At 43.5% G+C, this 19,228-nt stretch overlaps 8 protein-coding genes across 8 annotated transcripts; 3 read left to right on the top strand and 5 right to left on the bottom strand.

Annotated features, from left to right (window-relative positions):
• Window positions 1-138: 138 nt before the first annotated feature.
• Window positions 139-1,793, bottom strand: BDB00DRAFT_774935 (uncharacterized protein; the record flags this gene model as incomplete). The annotated part of the gene is made up of 4 exons (XM_053120188.1): window positions 139-653; window positions 705-1,152; window positions 1,224-1,512; window positions 1,675-1,793. The coding sequence occupies 4 exons, from the start codon at window positions 1,791-1,793 to the stop codon at window positions 139-141; spliced, it is 1,371 nt and encodes a 456-aa protein (XP_052973477.1).
• Window positions 1,794-2,681: 888 nt separating this feature from the next.
• On the top strand, window positions 2,682-2,992 carry BDB00DRAFT_933655 (uncharacterized protein; the record flags this gene model as incomplete). The annotated part of the gene is made up of 1 exon (XM_053129124.1): window positions 2,682-2,992. A coding segment is annotated over one exon (309 nt), but the record flags the coding sequence as incomplete, so codon positions are not given.
• A 70-nt stretch (window positions 2,993-3,062) lies between these two features.
• On the top strand, window positions 3,063-3,731 carry BDB00DRAFT_774932 (Rhodanese-like domain-containing protein; the record flags this gene model as incomplete). Its single annotated transcript, XM_053120187.1, has 3 exons — window positions 3,063-3,179; window positions 3,273-3,464; window positions 3,555-3,731. 3 exons carry the CDS (start codon window positions 3,063-3,065, stop codon window positions 3,729-3,731), a joined length of 486 nt encoding a protein of 161 aa, XP_052973475.1.
• A 319-nt stretch (window positions 3,732-4,050) lies between these two features.
• BDB00DRAFT_855540 (RIO1 family-domain-containing protein) lies at window positions 4,051-6,141 on the bottom strand. The gene is made up of 5 exons (XM_053125729.1): window positions 5,907-6,141; window positions 5,510-5,813; window positions 4,866-5,423; window positions 4,555-4,771; window positions 4,051-4,401 (listed from the first exon to the last, which is right to left on the bottom strand). The coding sequence occupies exons 1-5, from the start codon at window positions 6,103-6,105 to the stop codon at window positions 4,213-4,215; spliced, it is 1,467 nt and encodes a 488-aa protein (XP_052973474.1). The 5' UTR covers window positions 6,106-6,141; the 3' UTR covers window positions 4,051-4,212.
• A 160-nt stretch (window positions 6,142-6,301) lies between these two features.
• BDB00DRAFT_855538 (NADH-ubiquinone oxidoreductase complex I, 21 kDa subunit-domain-containing protein) lies at window positions 6,302-7,582 on the bottom strand. The gene is made up of 5 exons (XM_053125728.1): window positions 7,534-7,582; window positions 7,088-7,233; window positions 6,864-6,971; window positions 6,576-6,740; window positions 6,302-6,499 (listed from the first exon to the last, which is right to left on the bottom strand). The coding sequence occupies exons 2-5, from the start codon at window positions 7,230-7,232 to the stop codon at window positions 6,429-6,431; spliced, it is 489 nt and encodes a 162-aa protein (XP_052973473.1). The 5' UTR covers window position 7,233; window positions 7,534-7,582; the 3' UTR covers window positions 6,302-6,428.
• Window positions 7,583-12,205: 4,623 nt separating this feature from the next.
• Window positions 12,206-12,592, bottom strand: BDB00DRAFT_878831 (anticodon-binding protein; the record flags this gene model as incomplete). The annotated part of the gene is made up of 1 exon (XM_053127785.1): window positions 12,206-12,592. The coding sequence occupies one exon, from the start codon at window positions 12,590-12,592 to the stop codon at window positions 12,206-12,208; it is 387 nt and encodes a 128-aa protein (XP_052973472.1).
• A 2,418-nt stretch (window positions 12,593-15,010) lies between these two features.
• BDB00DRAFT_878830 (cytochrome b5-like heme/steroid binding domain-containing protein) lies at window positions 15,011-15,771 on the top strand (the record flags this gene model as incomplete). The annotated part of the gene is made up of 4 exons (XM_053127784.1): window positions 15,011-15,050; window positions 15,134-15,162; window positions 15,273-15,477; window positions 15,566-15,771. 4 exons carry the CDS (start codon window positions 15,011-15,013, stop codon window positions 15,769-15,771), a joined length of 480 nt encoding a protein of 159 aa, XP_052973471.1.
• Window positions 15,772-16,076: 305 nt separating this feature from the next.
• On the bottom strand, window positions 16,077-17,666 carry BDB00DRAFT_774923 (uncharacterized protein; the record flags this gene model as incomplete). Its single annotated transcript, XM_053120186.1, has 3 exons — window positions 16,077-16,547; window positions 16,756-16,928; window positions 17,048-17,666. The coding sequence occupies 3 exons, from the start codon at window positions 17,664-17,666 to the stop codon at window positions 16,077-16,079; spliced, it is 1,263 nt and encodes a 420-aa protein (XP_052973470.1).
• Between the last annotated feature and the right edge of the window lie 1,562 nt (window positions 17,667-19,228).

Below are 19,228 nucleotides of genomic sequence, written 5' to 3'. Positions count from 1 at the left end.
TATGTAAGCAAAAGGTCCCTCCTCCTGCCCTAAACCCCAACCCCCTTCTTTCGCCAAAAGGTGGGATTATTAAAGGTATAATGTGTATATATATATCTAAGCAGGGGGGGGCAAGAAGTAAGAGGGAAGAACCTTGGGTTAAGCGCGTTCCTCGTCAAAGAACTTTTCGGCCACAATGTACTGGTCGTTTGTCTTGTAGAGGCGCTTGAGAGCGGCAATGGTCGAGGGGATGGTCATGAAGAGCCATGCGGCGATGGGCAACGAGATGTAGTCGAAGCAGTTGCGCCAGGAGCGGGACTCGGACTTTTGCTTGCGGTAGAGCTCGCGATCGACGAAGCGGTGGAGGTACTCGTAGATGGCCAAGGTGCCAAAGAGCGGGAAGGGCAAGAAGACGGTGATGATTTTCACAATGTTCCACAGGGTCGCGTAAAAGTCAGAGGTGAGGATAGGATTGTCGGCGGGGTCGACGACGGCGACCATCGGATGCGGTGGGAACAGCACAAACTGCATCAGCGGCACGGCTGCAAACATCAGCCAGCCCGAGGTGACTGGGATCATGTGCGCCTCGAGCACCTTGATGCAAATAATCAACTTGTCGATCCAGAAGGTCGGCGATGCATACATGCTGCTTTTCTTACTCTTGGTGGTGGCTGCTGCAAGCATCATCAGCTCGCCCGTCGTCGCACCGCTCCCGCCGTCCGCACGCAGTCCAAAGGCGTTGCGCAGCGTGTACGACACGTCCGCAATGCCATTGTAGTGCCGCTTGGCCTGCACAAAGCGTGCATACATGTTGGACATGTACCCGTTCGTCTGCACGTTCGTCAGGTTGATGGGCACAAAGATCGGTTGGCAGCGCGCCATGCCGTCCGTCTTGAAGAAGCACTTGAGCATCATGTGCATGTCCTCGCCCACAGAGTCTGAGTCCGTGTCCCAGAACCCAACGCGTTCGGCAAGCACCATGCTCAAGCTGTACGTCGAGCAGGGGAATGCGATGCCACGACTGTTGCTCAGGTTGGCCATCACCATCGCCGACCACGTAATGTCAGTCATCCGCACCGCCGCAGGCACATCAAAGCAGTTGCGTGAGAAGAAGATGGGTGGTGCATACAGTAAAAAGTATGGATCGTCGGCCTGATTGAAGCTCTTTTCCAACTAATATATATAACCCCCTTTGTTGTTAGACCATCGTATGCAACTTTTTAAACTTCTTGTTCCAAACATACCTCGTGGACGTAGAGCTCCGGGATCGATGAATCGGAGTCAGAGATGGTGAGGATCACGCGTCGTCGGTCGACGCCCCGTCGGATCATTTCAGAGCAGCCAACACGGGCAGCATAGGACACGTTGGAACCCTTGCCGCGCGACTCGCCCGGGATGTCTGCTGGGTGGACCGTCGTAATAAAGTGCAAGAAACTGTCCTTGAAATACTCCGCCAGGCTTTCGGCCTTGGCACCATGGCCTAGTTCGGAGGCTTCCATGGCAAGGATGATGACATAGTTTGTTTGCGCGTTCCTAATTTTGGCAAATCCGATCAGTTTTCCCTTTTTTTGTTTGAATCATTCTCCACCCTCCCTGTTGGTTTTTTCGATGGGTGTGGATTCGAAAGAGAGAGAGAGAGAGAGAGAGGGTTCGGGTGTGGTGGGACGTGGAGTCATTATCTAAAAATAAGTTTACCTGTGGTTGGCTAAGCGCTTGATCGTGTCCCGCAATAATCCCTCAGGCTCAGCATAGTTGGGCACAATGAAGGCGTGAATAAGGTGTGACTCTTCATACAGCTTGAGCGAGGCTTCCATCTCGTCGAGCCGAGCGTCGTCCACCACACTGCTGCTGTAGCGTTCGCGCGTGGGCGTGGGCGAGGGCGATGCAGGGCCAGACGATATGGTTCCTCCGTTCATGGTGTTGCTGCCGCTGCTGCTGTTGTTGACGGTGCTATTATCATTGCTATCGATGCTGCTGATCCGTTGTGTTTGGTTCCAGTTGCTGATTTTCTTCATCATCAAGGACGAGGTGATCCAGAACTTGAAGACGTGGTTGATCTGGGAGTATAAAAAGAAGATAAAGTAGAGCAAGAGGAAGACGAGGTAGAAGCGGGGTATCAGCAACGGGCCCAGGAGTAGTAGCAAGATGGAGCTGATGGCGGCCATGGGCGCAACCAGTTCGAACGGGTAACTGAGAAGCGTCATCTCGTTTGTTTGGTTGTGTGTGTGTGTGTGTGTGTTGCTGGAGAGGTGGTTGGTGGTGGACGGAAAGAGGGCGGAGAAAGAGAGAGAGAGAGAGAGAAAGAGTTCTTTTAGGGTTCAAGTAGTTGTTGGCAATACACGCGTGCACACAACAGAACAGAGGAGCGAAAGAGTTGGGAGAAGAGAGAGAGAGAGAGAGAGAAGAGTATTCCTTCTTTATAAAAAAAAATGAGCTAAATAGTTTTTTTTTTCTTTTATATTTCATTTTCGAACACAGAGCTAATGGAGCTAAGCTACTCTCTCTCCTCCCCCTCCCCCCCCAGCCAATGACCGCATTCGATCGTGATGAACAGCCGCCAAGAAATAAGAATCTCTCTCTCTCTCTCTCTCTTTTTTTCATTCCCAAATCGGGTGCCGTGCTCAGTTTTTCCAATCTGGGGCATCGTGTCGTTACACTCAGGGGGTGTGCCTGGGGTTGGGGGGGGGGGGAAGTGGTCCTTTATAAGACGAGCTGCTTCACTGGCCCTGCGTTTTATTATTTTTGCGCGGGTGTTCGACCCTACCCTACCCTACCCTACCCTCCCTTTCTCCATATTTACAATCTTACGTCTCCGCATTATAAAGAGACGGGGAGAGAGAGAGACCGCCCCCCCCTTCCTTTTCCTCTCCGTGTCTATAACAAAAAGACCGTACTCTCTCTCTCACACTCTCACATGTGTGGCAGATCAAAGTAAACGGGGGCGGAGTTCCACGCTTGCTCCCTGCGTACAAAACGGTGTTTTGAACCTGCTGCTTTGCTTTGCCTGTTTGTTGTAACACATCATCTCTGTGTAGTGCATATACCCTATATCCCACTTTTTAGTCCGTTCTCAAACTCACACTATGTCATACAGCGCACCTTTTATTGAAAGCGAAGAGGTTGTCCATTGTGTCCGTGACCCATCAAAAGTGCCAGGAAAAGATTATCTCGTCGTTGATGTCAGGGACAATGACTTTCACGTAATGTATTTCCCCACCCCCCCTTCCCCTTTTGTCCCTGCAACAACCAAACAACACTTTATACTAAATACCTGAGAGGGATTCATTATACAGGGTGGTAATATTCCTGGCGCCATCAATGTACCCGCCAATCAATTGGTAGATCGTGGCAATGCACTGATTGAAAAGTACAAGCAAGTGCCGCTGGTCGTGTTTCACTGTGCCTTGTCACAGCAACGCGGACCCAAGGCAGCGCGCATATACAATGAGATGCGTCACCTCACGGGCGAAAAGGGTGACCAGAAGGTATATATAAAACACATTATTCTGTTTCAATGGCTTGCATATGCACATATAGACACAAATGGCATATGCACTCAAAGACAAATAATACAGGTGGTTGTCATGCGAGGTGGATTTGACGGGTGGCATGCGCGGTATCACAAGGAAAAAGATCTGATTGCAAACTACGAGCCAAGCATATGGGGTGTCTTTGAAGAAGAAGAAGAAGAAGACCAAGAAACTGTAGAGAATAACCCATTCATGGCTGGTGTGCCAAAATCATCATCGTAAACTCCACATCATCAATAACACGATGCACACTATATCACGTAGTCTATTGTCACTATTATGAATTATTATTCTTTATTATTATTTAGCGCGTCGCTTCGAGTTCTTGATCTTGCGCTTCTTTTCAGCCTTGGGAAGCTTTTGTTTCCGCTTCTCTCGTGCTTCCTCTTTGGCCTTTTGCTTGCGTTCCTTCTTCACATCCTTGTCTTCATACCGTTTTCCACGTGGAGCGCCTCGCTTGTCTTCTGAATCGCTCTCTTCTTCCTCGTCCTCATCCTCATCACTGATATCATCATCATCATCATCACCATCATCATCCGTGGTGTCACTCTCTATCCGCAGATCTGCAATCTTGCTCTGAGTAGATTCCACATTACTTGCATCATCGTCCACCTTGGTTGCTGCTTGTTGGAAATTTGAATCACCGAGCAAGTTGGCGTATACAAGCTATACATGACGGGGAAATTGCTCTGAAAGTCAATCATCACAATAAAAAGAAGACCAGAACCAACTTTCTACTCACATTTTTACCCTTGCCTTCTGCAATACGCAAGGTATCTCGTTCAGCATCCACAACTTCTTCCAAACTCTGTGGTATATAAGACTTCATGAAAATATCTTCTTCCACCTTGTTGCGTTCTTTCTCCGGCTCTGCATCCATTTTAGCTTGAATCTGGAAATACAATCGTTAGCGAAAACAAGAATGTGCCTCTTTGTTGTTGTTGTTGCTAGCCTGTCTCATGTTTGTGTGTTTACGCATAAAGATACATGGGCATGTAAACACACAAGAGCAGCGACTGACTTGCAAGAAAAAAGAAAGCTTTACCTCTTCCAGTTTACGATCCACCACTTGGTCATCATTGCCAAACGATGCATCGACCACAAAAGCAAACAAGTCCATCAGACTCATGACCCGGACGCCCTTTTTGCCAAAGTAGTCCGACACGTTCGCCAAATCCTTCCGTAAGAATTCGGATGCATGCGGATGATCGTGTTCAACGGACTGTGATACGTCAATAATGTAAAGTGTCCGTGAATGGTATCTAACGGGCGAATAGAGAGAGAGAGAGAGGGGGGGGTCAGTATCAACCCGTTTCTTTTCTTCCATGTGCATCGACGACAAGCAGTCCAACTTACAGAATGTTGTATTCGCTCAAATCAGCATGAACCAGCTTGCAGACCTGATACATGGTTCTGACATTCTTGATCAGCTGGTAGTACAGAGCAGGATAGCGCGATGCATCGATCTGAGCATCTTTGAGTCTTGGATAGGCCCATCCATTCTTGTCGCCCAAGAATTCCATGACCAGAACATGCATGCGCAGGACCAATGCCTCGGGCGATGGAATGCCTGCCTGCTTCAAGCGTCGCAGATTGCGCATCTCTTTTTCCGCCCACACCTTGACCATTTTGCGCGGGTTCGATTTGCTGTACCCGTGTCGGAAACGGTATTCGCCCGTCACGTACCGATCACGGTCTTTGAACGTCAGGATCGATGTTTTGTATACTTTGATCGCACGATGCACTCCGTCTTCGGTCGTCGCGTGGTACACGTTGGCTTCTTTACCCGTACTCACACAGCCGTTGATTTCGTAAAAGATGCCCTTGTTGAGCATCTTGAAGAGAATGATGCGGGTACGTGGATCTAATACTTGCTCCACCGTGGCTCTGTCTGCCTTGTCCTTTTGAATCGTTCTGTATGTATTCCCATGCTAGTTGTTTAGTTTCTACCACACCACTCTCTCTCTCTCTCTCTCTCTCTCTCTCTTTCTCTTTCTCACCTTTCACCGTTAGCCTTTCTGCTACCACCTCCCACAGCGACAGCACCGGGTGTATAGTCCGATACTTGAATACGGCTTGCAAAATGACCCAAGCGTTCGATTTGCGTATCCAGGTCACGCCGTTTATCTGCTACGGCTCGGCCATCATTTTCATCGGTTGCAGTAGTAGTGGTAGAAGTAGCTGCTTTCGAGTTGGCTGGTATCGGGCGTTTTAAGTTACTGGCAGGTACTACCACTTTGGCAGATGGTTGATTGTTGTTTGTGTTGACCTGCTGTCGTAAACGATTGTATTGTTTTGTAAAATCTAGTTTTCCATTGGCCCAAAGAGGTATTAAGTATATATACTTATAAAAATCACTTTCCCCCCCCTCCTCACCAGAAAAAAATAAAATAGTACCTCCAGTAGCATTATCCCACAAGTCAGTGTCATTGAGTTCGTCATCAAGATAATCGTCGTAATCGTCAAAATCGTCGTCGTCTTGTTCTTCTTTTTCACTCATAGTGTCTTGAAATTGATCGGGAACTGCTTGTTGCCAAACAGCAGCAGCAGCAGTGGTGGTGGTTATTGATTCGTTTACAGGAGCAGGTGCAGGCATAATCGGGTAATGATAGGGTTCACACTGACAGATAGGAAAAATCGGTCTTTTTTTTTTTCCAATCGAGAAATCACCACAGCATGAAATTGCGAAAAACCGTCCTGGAGGAGGGTGGGTGTGGCTGGGATTTTACGACTTTTATAAATCATGACTTGAGTATCCCATACGGGATCACTCATACACATCGACAACCCCAAAGCAAAAAAAAAAGAAAAGAAAAACACACACCACTCAAGAAAGAGGAAAGACAAGTGCAGTGTTTCTTTTTTTGGTAGAAAATTTGTGTGAATGATATTTTTTTTTTATAAAACTATAAAAACAATCTAAGAGCTGTATTTCGAAGTATCGACACCGTGGTTGTTGTGGCTGGCAAGGTTGAACCAAGGAATAAGACCTACAAGACACCATGTGTTATTGATAGCATGAAATGGGGGGGGGGGGGTGGGGACACACCATGAAAAATAACTTACTGAACTTGAGCTGAGCGAATCTCGAGTTCTGAGCAGAAGCAGCTTGGACGTGTGCGGGCATGTTGCTTTCACCATACAGGGCCTTGCCTTCCTTAGCCAATTGGCTCAATTCTTCGTGATCCTTTGCTACCTCAGCAGCATTTTCCTTCCAGCCCCAGAAACGAACTATTCTCCCACCACCCCCCCAAAATGAATCGTGTTTTGTAATGCTTAGTCCATATCCCCTTTGACTTTTTTCTTGTGTGATATCTAATATCTGAAAAAAACCAATAAAGTGGATGTACGTACGACTGCTGTTCTGGTATGCGTACAAGAAACCACCAAACGAACCGATCAAAGCGCTGATACGGATAGGAATACGGAGACTACGTCCAATGGCGGCAGGGTTGAATTTTTCTATAAATAAAGCCCATATAGATAAGTTTTGGGATTGGTGTTTTTGGTTGTATTGTTCGCGTGTGCGCGTTTGCATATATCTCGTTGTTGCTGTCCGTTTGATTCTTTTTTCTTACCCATGCCAACAACGGCAGCCGGTGCAACGGCAGTGCCAGCAGCCCATGCAGCGTAGTCGGTTGTTCGGAAGTTACGAACGACACGGCCAAAGCTAGGATCAGTGTCAATGACGGGATAAGGTGTTTGGATCTCCTTCACAGGCATGCTATATTTATATAATCCCAAGTGAACGAACCAATGGAGCGATTTATCGGGTTATAGCCAGAAAGCGAGGAATAATAAAACGCGTGTTTTTGTATATACGTAAAATGTCCCCACAATGTCGAATAATAAATATGATAGATTGGTCGTCGTTGTTGTTGTTGTTGGTATATAAACGATGCCGTTGAAATTCGATGAATGAGTAAAGCCAGTAGTCAATAAGATATTTAAAATTTTTAACTTGATTAATTCATTTGCCATGTTTTATTGTTCAAGCAGTAATTAAAAGAAAGAAAAAACTTACGTTTGTGTGTGTGTGTGTGTGTGTGTAGTATGAATGGGCCGCTGTTGCAGTTTTCCCACTACTTTGAATTGTTTTTGGGAGGACTACCTGCCGGAGGTTGAACTGGGGGCAAAGTGACGTCTCCCCGAAAGCAGGCGAGCGCGGTGTAACCTCTGTCTGTTGCATATGTTATCTCATTTCCACGACAGCACACCCAATGTTACGTGCATAATCTCTATAAATCACTGTACATTTTCATTTACGTTAATACAAAGCATCCCACAGAATAGCTTTACTCTAATAGATATATATATGCAAATCCGGCTAATTATTGACACAGGACTATAGCGGACCACACAAGAATTTTGCAATTCTTCAAATAATGTAACAAAAGTCTATTCGGTCTTGCTCGCAGGCGTTTCATAACTCAAACGAGTCGGAACGCACTGTGAACCATCATCAAGGTCATAATGAGCCATCGTTTGTGGAAATAGAAGCAGCAGCACTAGCAAAAACCAGTAGCACTCTTTCTAAACAATAAGGAGGATACGTGTCTTCTTTGGCCACTCTATAACGTACAGCCGTGGCTATGTACTACGCCACATCGCGTCGCCATATCTCACAATACATGATAGATTAATTATAAAATATCTGGTGATATCTAAAGTATAGAGAGGTCTCTTTTTAGCGCGTCACTCGAACATATGTGGATTTCCAAGATCTTTTGTGGATTTCCAAAATCTTTTTCGTTGGTTCAATCGTACGTAAAGCTTAAAAACACAAAACAGCAAACATGACGTGGGGGGAAAGCAAAGAGTGATGCTATTGCTTCACGCCATGGTTCAAAATGACATTGATGGCTGCTTTTGGAGCATTTTCTGTGCTCAACAATTACGGCTGACTGTGGGGTGACCTAGTGTTAGGGAACGCGATCATTGGGTCGAACACACTTGTCAAATTTTAGCTAAACAGTGTAGGATGATCTCCCAATATGTGTTCGAGCAACCGACATCACACCTGACAATGTCGAAAGTCGTGACAATACTAATGCAGAGTTATCCGAACGTCTTTGACCGAGGCTAAAGTATTATACTGTATTTAATAAAGCGTGGCACATCCACAGCATTTGCGAGGAGGGCCAGCTGTACCCATGACTTATTTACTGGAGGTCAAGTGAAGAGTGGTATATTAATTTATCCAATTTTATGGTCTCTCTTAGTGTTAGTTATCTTGTAGCTTTCTTTGACTCATAGAGTTCATCAGTTCTATAAAAGAGCTGTTGCTAGGTTATCCCTCTGTGTGAAGTTCAAGAACAGAGGCTGCTGCTGTGGAATTTTCAAGGGTCAGCAAAAGAGCATTTCATCTTCTTTAGTATAGCTAAAAGTTTTAATATACCTCCTTGCTCTCCTGTATGTACCTAGACTGGACTCTTTAAGAAGAGTGGTCAAGAATTGCTTGAACATGCTTGCTTGGGTATTATCACACAAATGTGAGCAGTTTAATACAATTGATCGCACCAATCAACAGCTGCTGTCGCAATCACAGTAGAACTCCTATGTATGTTATCATGGCTAGTACCAATTAACCATTTTACCATACAAAAGAGCATCGTATACTGTACAGCAGCTTGATAAATAAAGGTAATGGTTTATGCAACAGTGTAGTTAATATCCGTTGAACAATATGACATAAAATATATGTATATAAACATACACAATCCCTAATTTCGCAATTCCTCGTATATCAGCAATCTCTTTAAGAATATCAAAAAAGAAACGTAATGGTCTCGCACATTTGTAGCTTGCAAATAAGTTGTATACGACTTGCACGTTATGGGGGTGAAAAACAGCTTCAATTTGTACAAAATATCAGTTGACAGAAGCATGCGCTTTTGCGTTTTTTATCCAGGAACAAAATGACGTGGCTACTGCAAGATAGATATATTAGGTACGGTGAGAATACACCATCATCATGACGTAGTTGTCGGTTGTGGGCTTGTTCATCTATATTTCGGAAGCTAACAGTTTAATATAATCTTCGACAACCCCCCTGACTTGGACTATTTCAAACCTTTGGCATGCGTGCTGTATAGGCACAGGCCAACGTTGTTACACTCAACGTTAAAACTATCCATTTAAGAAAAACAGAAATCGGGCAAAGTGACCTGTCTTTTTTCCCTGGTGTTCGAAGCGATTCCATTCTTTTCTAATCATGACTACCGCACCCACTGCAGCTATCACTCTCAAAAATTATATGTCAAGACCGTCTCATGAATTCACGTTTTGGCCACCCAAAAGGCTATGTAAGCCCCCCTAAATGTTACAGCCAACCTTGCCTTCATATAAGCTTATTTTTACGCTGCCACACTGCATGAACAATGGTTGAATCCCATCTCTTTCTTTCTATTTAAAGTAAAAGGGTGTTTCTTTTGTTTGCACGTACAGTAGCTCTTTTCTTCATATAGTGTGTGGCACCGAAGATATAGACTGGGATCGAGTGGATTAGTTAATGATACAATGGGGACACACATGTTAGAATGTAGGTATAGTTTTTTTTTTCTGTTTACTCGATTACATACACTGCTTAATTGACATATACGTCAAAGAACTGTGACTGATTCTCAAAGCGTGCCATCAGTCCGTCATTAAGTGCGACGCTCTACTTCTATCGCTCATGTATTCCGAAATTCTATTTGACGTTGTATCATTTGCCCTTTAGAAAGAAAGCTCTAAGCCAGCTGGATATACCTGTTACTGTATACATGGAGCTCCAAATCCAACTAAATGCTATTTAATACCGCTTCGAATTGTATTCGCAAAGGTGGAACTGTCTTTCTTATTTCTCCTAAAAGTATGGGTTTTTTGGGTGGGTATGCAAACAATGGTGGGGTGTCGCTAGCCTACTAATAAACACCAAAGATGATATGCAAAAGCTTGAGCTTAATGTGCATGGCGTGATGTTATGGCAGAGATATAAAAGGTTGAATGATGCAAATATGATGAAAGGAAGACAGGGGATGCTATGGAGGTGTACAATCTAATTATTTCGTCATGTTTTTCTTTTCTTTTTCTCTATATACTTGAAATGTAATGATGCATGCGTGTGCGTTCTTGCTGTGTTTGATATGCGAATAAGATAGAAATGCATTTGCTCCTTTCATCTTGGTTCCTTCCTATATCTTGTTCCCCCATCATCTGGTCTCCTAAGAAGAAAAAGACGTTCCAGTACGGTAGAAAAAACGAAAAGAAGTGAGAGAGTGAGTGAGTATGCGTGCTCAGTGCGCAGCAGAGGCAGACAACATATTAGTCACCAACCGCCTGTAACATTGCGTCATATGTTTCCTTGTTGTACCGAAGATAATGCGCGCTACCACCAGGGAGCAATAGCTCTTGTACACGGCCCATCTCCAATGCTTTTAATTGTGTACCTGCAGTTTCTAATGTCTCAAAAAAAGTTCGATTGGGCGCAAGGAGTGCGTCGACCCCAGAGAGGGAGCAGTAGGAGGGCTGCTTGAGGATGAAGTCTGTGCTGTACTAGCTGTAGTGCTTTAAGAAGGCGTTGATATCTTACCTCAAAGTGCAAAGAAAAAGGAAGAATTGGTGTGGAAAGGGAAGAAGAGGAGCAAGTTATCTTGTTTCCTTCCTATATCTTGTTCCTTGTTTCTTCCATCATCATCTGGTTTCCTAAGAAGAAAAGGGCGTTCAAGTACGGTAGAAAAACAAAAAGTAGTGAGTGAGTGAGTGAGTAAATGTGTGTTCAGTGCGCAGCAGAGTCAGACAACGTAATAGTCAGAGAGGGAGCAATAGGAGGGCTGCTTAAGGACGAGGTCTGTGCTGTACTAGCTGTAGTGTGCTTTAAGAAAACGTTGATATCTTACCTCAAAGTGCAGAGAAAAAGGAAGAAATGGTGTGGAAAGGGAAGAAGAGGAGCAAGTTGGATAAAAAAAGAAAGAGGAGACCGCTCAAATCCTTTTTCTCTTTTTTGGATTTCGTCACTTTTTTTTTGCGCTTTTTGCTTCATTTTGACCTTTCCTTTGACTTTATGCGTTTGTTCTGTCCCTCTTGTGTTGATTGTTACTCTTCACAGCTTAGTCGAAGAAAAACTGATCACTTTGCTTTAGGTGAAACAGGAACGAAGAAAGAGAGAAGACTCCCTGTCTAGTGAGACCTTTTCCAACAAGTTGGCAGTGTTTGTGATGTGGGCAGAGGATAGAAAACATCAAGGAAAGAGAGAGACAACATGCGGAAGAGGTGTGGTACAAGATAGTAGCGATGATGATGTCTCTTAATATTCACGCATGTCGAGTTTATATTGAGTGAATACACAACTTCAACAACAAAAGCAACAAGATCGGCCCAGGAAGTATGTCCAAACAAGCAAAATGTCTGTCATGTGCAAAATAAGATTCCACCGAAAAGGGTCGAGCTCAACTATTGTAGTCCCGCCTCTATTCCCCTTTCTCTCTGCACGCGCGTGTTTGTTTGTCGATCAGAAAGATGCAACTTGCTTTATTATTATCATTACTATGTGACATGCTTCTGACCCTGTCAACTATTTGAGCTTGGGGAAAGGGCTAGATTGAGGGGGGATCAATGCTCTTCTGATACAAAATGTGGCTTTTGTCGCGTATAATGGTTCTATAGTAAGATTATAATAAGTAGGGCTAGGCTATATATATTGTACATAGTCATATTTAAATAACTTGGCGTTCAAACAACCATCGTCCCAGCTCTTCAACAGGAATCTTGCTCTTAACATTAGCTTTACCTTGTAAGCGTTGATTGACCTCGACTGTTCGCGTCTGGAGCGCGTTCTTGCCCAGCACGACAATAAACGGATACCCGATAAGTTCAGCATCTGCCATTTTGGCACCAAACATCTGTTTGCGATCATCAATCACCACGTCGTTATAAAACACACTTGAACCACGGCCCTTGACTTTGAACGCGGTATCTTCGAGTGAGTCATAGATTGTTTCCGCCAGATTTAATAGGTCTTGATTATTGTTACTGGTAGGTACGATGCAGACGCGATAAGGCGCGATGCTTCCGGCCAAACAATGCCTCGAGCATCGTGACATACTTCTGCTGCAGTCGCCACCATATGTGAGATACCGATACCATAGCATTCCATTTCGGCAGGTTGCTTTTGTTGTTGAAGTTGTTTATGCCGATCATGGGTGCTAATAGGCAAAAAGCCACAACCAAGTGTATTCGAATATTTTGTGCCAAGATAAAATGTATGACCGACTTTAATGGCTTTGACCGTGGTCAAAGCGTTTTCAACAATAAGCCATGACTTGCTGTGGCACTACTATCTTCTGCCGTTTCTTCTTTAGTTAATGTCGTGAACATGGTTAACAATTTGTTTCGGTCCTGAATAGAAATTCATAAGAGATCTCAAAAAGTAAACATATCAGCAAACAACCGTTTGGCTCAGACAGTCGCCCTCTTTTTCCTCCCTTTTTTTTCTCCTTCCCTTATCACATATCCAAAGAACTTCTATACGTACCTCCCACTACAAACGCACGATTTCGGTGGAGCCCATTTGCTTTACGCTTATTACTGCGTGAAGAGGGTGAGATCGCAAACACCATCAATTTTGATCCCCAACGGGCTTAGTCTCTTGTCAATCAATTGCCGCACTCTTGACAGTTCTTTCTTGACGGTTACAGAAGCCAGACAGACCCGTGAAGATGCCGAGTACTGTATTTAGAATCCTCCTCCTCCTCTTGTCGCTCTGTATCGCAGAAGATAGTAAGACATGGGACACAGAGGAAGACACCGCGATATTTTAAAAAGGGTATCATGAACATAATATTCGTGAGAACTGTTGCTGTGCTTTGTTTCTTAGGAGCAAATAGAGTATCGATGGTAATGAAAAATGTGTCAAGCTTTGGTCCCATTCAATGAACAACCTATATTTTGCATTGACGTTCCTGCAACCGCTTAATAATGCAGCAGGCCAAAAAGCCTTGAAGAAAGCTCGGCAGTATGCTATGAAGATGATGTTCAATTACTTGAAGGTTGCTTTTGGGAATAAAAATGTGTCCAAATAGAAACTGCTGGCGAGCCTATATAGCCACGGTCCTTATTGATTTCAAAGTCGGTGAGGCTCTAAGACAATGTTAAATCCATGACGATTGTAGTGTGAGGTTCTGGTATAAGCAGGGTATGAGTGAGGGGAAGATTCAAGTAAAAGAAAAAGTTGGTAAATCAGAAGGAAGAGTTTTTCATTGGTTGACATTTTGCAATAAATCAAAAAGCAATTGTGAGTATGTATGAAATACATAGAAACATTTGTCAGTGATGTTTAGTACATAGTAAATAGTAGGCTTACTGTGGCTAGAGCAGCACTGAGAAAGAGGCATACATCCACATGGAGCAGATACTAATGAGTTTCTGCTTCCATGGATATACATACTTTGCTATCCAATCCATGTATCCAAAAAAGCAACAAAAAACATATCGTTGCTGTCACAATCAGCTTTTTGATAAAGCACATCGCGATGTTACATTAAAGTTTAACAGCCAAACGTCAACGACGCACTCTAAACTATCATCGCTGTATGGTCATGTGAACAATAAATATTCGTGATCGCGGCCTTTTGAAGATAGTAGTGATATATAGGTCGTGCTTCGTAATGCTCGAACGGACACTGGCAAAGTCCCTATCATCCTCGGACCATGTGCTCGGTATATTGAGTGAAAGCGAGACACTGACGGGTTGAGATTGCTCTATAAGTAAGTTGTAGTAAATTATTGGACCTAGACGGGGAATTAATCCTTCAATATAAGTACAACAGTGTGCTTTCAGGTGCATAGTACTACTTTGATAAATCGCCAGTTTCTACTGGACGAAAAAACTCGTTAGCTTATCTCGGTATCAAACAGTAGAATCTGAGAATGCTTTTAGGCTGTCATCAAACATTATCGAGTTTAACTGTTATACCGGTAACTATAGAAAGAACAAGAGAAAAAGTCACTTTTATGTTGACATGGTGATTGATTGATGTAACAGCAATTTTCCAAATTCAATAACTGTCGAAGCGGTACCTGTAAAACAGTTTTTACCACAACGTCTATATACTAGTGAGTTTGATAGTAGCACCTTTACTACGACTATTGATTAAGGAAGAGCAAAGTATTTTACGTTTAAAACTACATAGTAGCAATTGCGCAAAAAAATCGGGTCAGCTGGTCGAACCTCACGGCACGCGCATTATTAGATTGGGGTAACACAAACTATCGAATTTCAAGCACGCATTTCTCTTCTGTTTCCTTTTGCCCCAAAGCAAACTGACTAAAAGAGAGAGCCTTCTCTAATTTTTTTTTTTGGGAACAACGAAATCATGAACAAGTAGGTGCACATGCCACTAACGCCACAATTCGTTTTGTTGCATCTTTTTTCTCTCCCACTTCTCCTTATTCCATTTCTTGTGCTCACTCTTCTTCATAACTTTTATCATCCCCCCCCCCATCATTCATTTAGGACAGACATGGCTACTACGTTTCAAACAGTCTTCTCACAATTCAAAGGTTGGTGAATTTCTTTCTTTTCCTCTTTGCGTTTTTTCTTGTAGGTCGACGAATACTGATTGCTTTGTTTTTGTTCTACTTAGAAAACCCGGTCAACTGGGCTTTGGCAGCAGTGAGTTTTCTTTTTTTTTCTTCTTCTTTTATCTCGACCTTGAGTTTTTGAAAAATGTAACCTTTAATTCTTTGTGGTATGGGGGAACAATATAATTATCATCACTACAGGTGCTAGCATATGTCATTCGATCGTACGCGCAATCAAGCAAACCCAGCGTCATTGCTGCCAAACATCCCGACGTTATTGTTTTCAAAAACTACACACCCAAGAGCCTGTTGCCTTTCGATGGTACTGGTGACGACGGCCGTGTATTAATGGGTGTTAATGGCAGTGTCTATGACGTTACTCGCGGCCGCAACTTTTATGGACCTGGTGAGCAAACATACGAATGTGCTGGTAGTAGTAGAAGTAAGATGATATTAATTTGTTATATTTTGCATGAATTTTCGATGGTTGATAGGTGGACCATATGCCAACTTTGCTGGACACGATGCGTCGCGAGGATTGGCCAAGAACTCGTTTGATGCGGAGATGATCACAGACCCTTCTTTGCCTATCGACAAGCTTGAGGACTTGGCACCAGATGAGTGGGAATCTTTGCGCGAGTGGGAACAGCATTTCGCAGCAAAGTACTTGTTGGTTGGCAAGCTCGTCGAAAACGAATAAATCTGCCTCATTATGTTTTCCTCTTTGTAATATCATTTTCAAAGAACAAAGACAGTAATGTAATTAGGGAAAGCGGGGTTATTGCAAAGTAGTTATTGGATGTTGTGTTAGTGGTATCTAGAATATGCATTTAATCTTGTGTTGGGGGGAATTCTTGGTGTGTATGATCATGGTCATGTTCTTGTTGCGATGCGTGTATACGGGTGAGAGAGTGTCTGTATATCTGTGCTTAATGCAAGTGCAATGCGATGCTACGTGCCTTTGCTGGCTGTTGTTGTTGTTGCTACTACCATTCCCTGATTTCGCTATATGAGTCCTTCCTCCACCTCTAACTTGAACCAATCCACAGTTTCTTGCAATCCTTGTCGTACAGCGAATCGCGGTTTCCATCCCAGAAACTTTAGTGCCCGGCTAATATCCGGCTTGCGCTTCTTTGGATCGTCCATGGCTGCAGGTAAGATCTTGATGTTGACGTTGTCAGGTCCGACGGGCGAGTTCGCAACTTGCTCCCGGATGATATCTGCAAAGTCCTTGATGGTATACTCTTCTGGATTGCCAAGGTTTACCGGCTCCATGTAGTTTTTGTTCATTAGCAAAATTAAGCCGTCCACGAGATCATGGACATATTGGAATGACCGTGTCTGTTGTCCATCACCATACAATGTCAGTGGCTCGCCTTTGAGTGCTTGCATGATAAAGTTGCTAACGACCCGACCATCCGCTGGAGACATTCGTGGCCCTAATATTAAATATACCGCATTTAGAAAATTTGATCCCTTAGCTCCCGTTTTCTCATATGTTACGCTACAAAACCCGTGTGTCTCTTTCATCCATCGCCCCTGGAATAACAACTTACCGAATGTGCTAGATTATGTCCCAAATAGGTAGTTGTGGAAACAAGCAATGTTAATAATATCCAGAATGAAGTTAGTACAGGGACTGGTATGGTATTGGCCACAGATAGAAAAATGTTTAGTCTAAAACTTGCTTGAATATCCGGGCAACGCGCACATCCACATCATTCTGGCGCATGTACGCATAAGTCAGCGTTTCTGCAATTCGCTTGCCCTCATCATAGCATGCGCGTGGTCCAATTGGATTCACGTGGCCCCAATACGTTTCCCGCTGGGGATGTTCTTCCGGATCACCATAAATTTCTAATGAAATTAAATCAAATAGTTGTTGTCAGTTTATGTGATCCGCCTATTATAGTACATCGAACCGTATATACACTAATGACTGGTATGTATTCAAAGAATTGAAGGGAATAGCTTACCAGAAGTTGAAGTTAACAAGAACCTAGCCTTTGTACGCTTTGCCAAACCGAGCATATTGATCGTTCCCATGACGCTTGTCTTCACCGTTTTTGTTGGGTTATACTGATAATGTGGCGGCGACGCCGGACAAGCCAAATGATAAATCTGCGAAACCTCAATCATGAACGGATCCACCACATCGTGTCGTATCAATTCAAAGTGCGGGTGACCAATCCAGTGCTGCACGTTCCGCTTTGTTCCCGTAAAAAAGTTGTCGAGTACAATGACCTCATGACCCATCAACATTAGTCGGTCAACCAAGTGTGATCCAACAAAACCAGCGCCGCCCGTCACGAGGATCCGCTTGCGTTCAGAAGGCCGTAGTCTTCGTACTGGTGGGTACGAGTGTGTGCTCTTGTACGTAACACTGCCATCCTCGTGATTGATTTCTCTGTCGCTGATCTGTTTGGGCAAGTACAGCTCACGAAGACTGTCCAGGTCCCACTGGGAGCCAACAGAGCCATGGCCCACCGTCGATACCAATTCGTCGGTTGTCACTGTCGTTGCGGCATTCGTTCCGCTGCTATTATTATTAGCGTTATTTGATTCGTCTTTGTGAGCGGCCTCAGTGCTCGTCATTTATTTTAACAAAGATAGCGAGAGATAGATATATAACAGAAAATAACAAGGAAGAAAGAAAAAGAGAAACGGGTAATCGGCAGAAACCTTTTCTCTATAAACAAAAAGTTTTGGATACAAAGAAGACAAATATGGGGTTTTGAGCAAGTGAGAAAGAGTCGAGTGAAAAATGTAGCGGCGCTTCCTCTCAAAGATCTACACTATGCAACGCTTTTGGCACCTCCGCAGCCTTTCTTAATGTGGATACCACCTATGCGTGCCGTTCGTTGTCACTGCCCGTCTGAATGCAAACCCTTTTAGTGTTTTAATATTCTCCCTGCTACTTATCAGGCACGTCAATCATTATGATGTAAACAAACGCACACAAGCCTTGACATAGTATTGAAAAAGGTGCCAAATCGGTATGAAACCACTGGACAAACAGATTAAGTTCCTAAACTACCCCCATCTTCACTGTCAGATGTGTTATGTTTGTCCACGCGCATGCACCGTCATTTGGGATTCATCTGTACAAACGTCCCAGAATCCATATGTGCCTCTTTCTTTCGTGTACATTAAAACAAGGTTCAAGCACATATAAAAGTGAAAACTACAACACAAAATATCAGCCCTTCCAATTCAACAATATGTGCATGATACATCTGTCGAGTGCCCTTAATGTACGCTGCCTCTGAGCCGCTATACTTTGTCAACAATAGCTGGTTCCAATATTAGGCTGATTTTAGTTATATGTAGCACCCTCTACGTTGTGAAAATTTCTGTTTTGTAATATGTATTAGAATCGATTGTTGAAAAACGATCCTGTGCAGAAGTAGGTAACGTTCATTGTTTTGCGCTTGTGGTTTGCTATTATTGCACTTCCCTTTATGGATAAATGTATTCGGCAATAATTTTTTATCAAGTTTACCATAACAATAAACAGAGATCTGAACTTGTCTTATTCGTGGCTACCGCCGCCACGGTATTAACAGATGTATCATTCTAATTACTGAGCTGCAATAATACATCGCATTGCTCATGAGTAGTTTTTTACTGTGCAATATATAATAGCTCTTGGATACCTGCCTTCGGTAGTAAGCTTTCTATACACAAAGGAAAACAAACTTGGCATTAATATTAGACTAGACGTAATTCTGAAAGCGACAGGAACCTTTCTCTCTTCACAGAAAAAGGTTATATTGCTCGCAAATTTATACCAGGAATTTGACCTCTCTCATTTTTTATCATACGTATCTATAAATTCCGTGCCATCATAAAAAATCGTGTAAGGCAGCAGATACAACACTCGAATGCTACATACAATTGAGGGCCACAACAACGCCTTCTATGATATAAATCTGATCGACAATCAATGCCAGAATCCTTTAGCAGATTTACATATTTGATTGCAGCAGAGTGATAATATGGATCCAAATCATTAATTGCCTTATATCACCTAGCATTTCTAATATCTGTTAGAAACACAGAGACTTTTGAGATTAGTTCGAGCTGGCTGCTTGTATCCCGCTATGATCTCGTTTAAAAACACATTTGATTCTTATGCGGCAGCCATTGACTTTACG

The sequence above is a fragment of the Zychaea mexicana genome (genome assembly GCF_025766255.1).
Source record: "Zychaea mexicana strain RSA 1403 chromosome Unknown BDB00scaffold_149, whole genome shotgun sequence".
In the NCBI taxonomy this organism is placed as follows: domain Eukaryota; kingdom Fungi; phylum Mucoromycota; class Mucoromycetes; order Mucorales; family Lichtheimiaceae; genus Zychaea; species Zychaea mexicana.
The sequence above is the reverse complement of the archived record's forward strand: the minus strand, read 5'-3'. Positions and strand labels throughout refer to the sequence as shown.

What these genes read in the sequence shown, in the direction of transcription:
- BDB00DRAFT_855540 (XM_053125729.1), bottom strand. Translation starts at nt 6,105, where the DNA reads ATGCCTGCACCTGCTCCTGTAAACGAATCAATAACCACCACCACTGCT. An exon ending in GTGGGATAATGCTACTGGAG is followed by an intron (nt 5,814 to 5,906) that starts GTACTATTTTAT and finishes ATGGAAAACTAG; the next exon opens with ATTTTACAAAACAATACAAT. An exon ending in AGAAAGGCTAACGGTGAAAG is followed by an intron (nt 5,424 to 5,509) that starts GTGAGAAAGAGA and finishes GAATACATACAG; the next exon opens with AACGATTCAAAAGGACAAGG.
- BDB00DRAFT_855538 (XM_053125728.1), bottom strand. Translation starts at nt 7,232, where the DNA reads ATGCCTGTGAAGGAGATCCAAACACCTTATCCCGTCATTGACACTGAT. An exon ending in CGCATACCAGAACAGCAGTC is followed by an intron (nt 6,741 to 6,863) that starts GTACGTACATCC and finishes GTGGGAGAATAG; the next exon opens with TTCGTTTCTGGGGCTGGAAG. An exon ending in ATTCGCTCAGCTCAAGTTCA is followed by an intron (nt 6,500 to 6,575) that starts GTAAGTTATTTT and finishes GGTGTCTTGTAG; the next exon opens with GTCTTATTCCTTGGTTCAAC.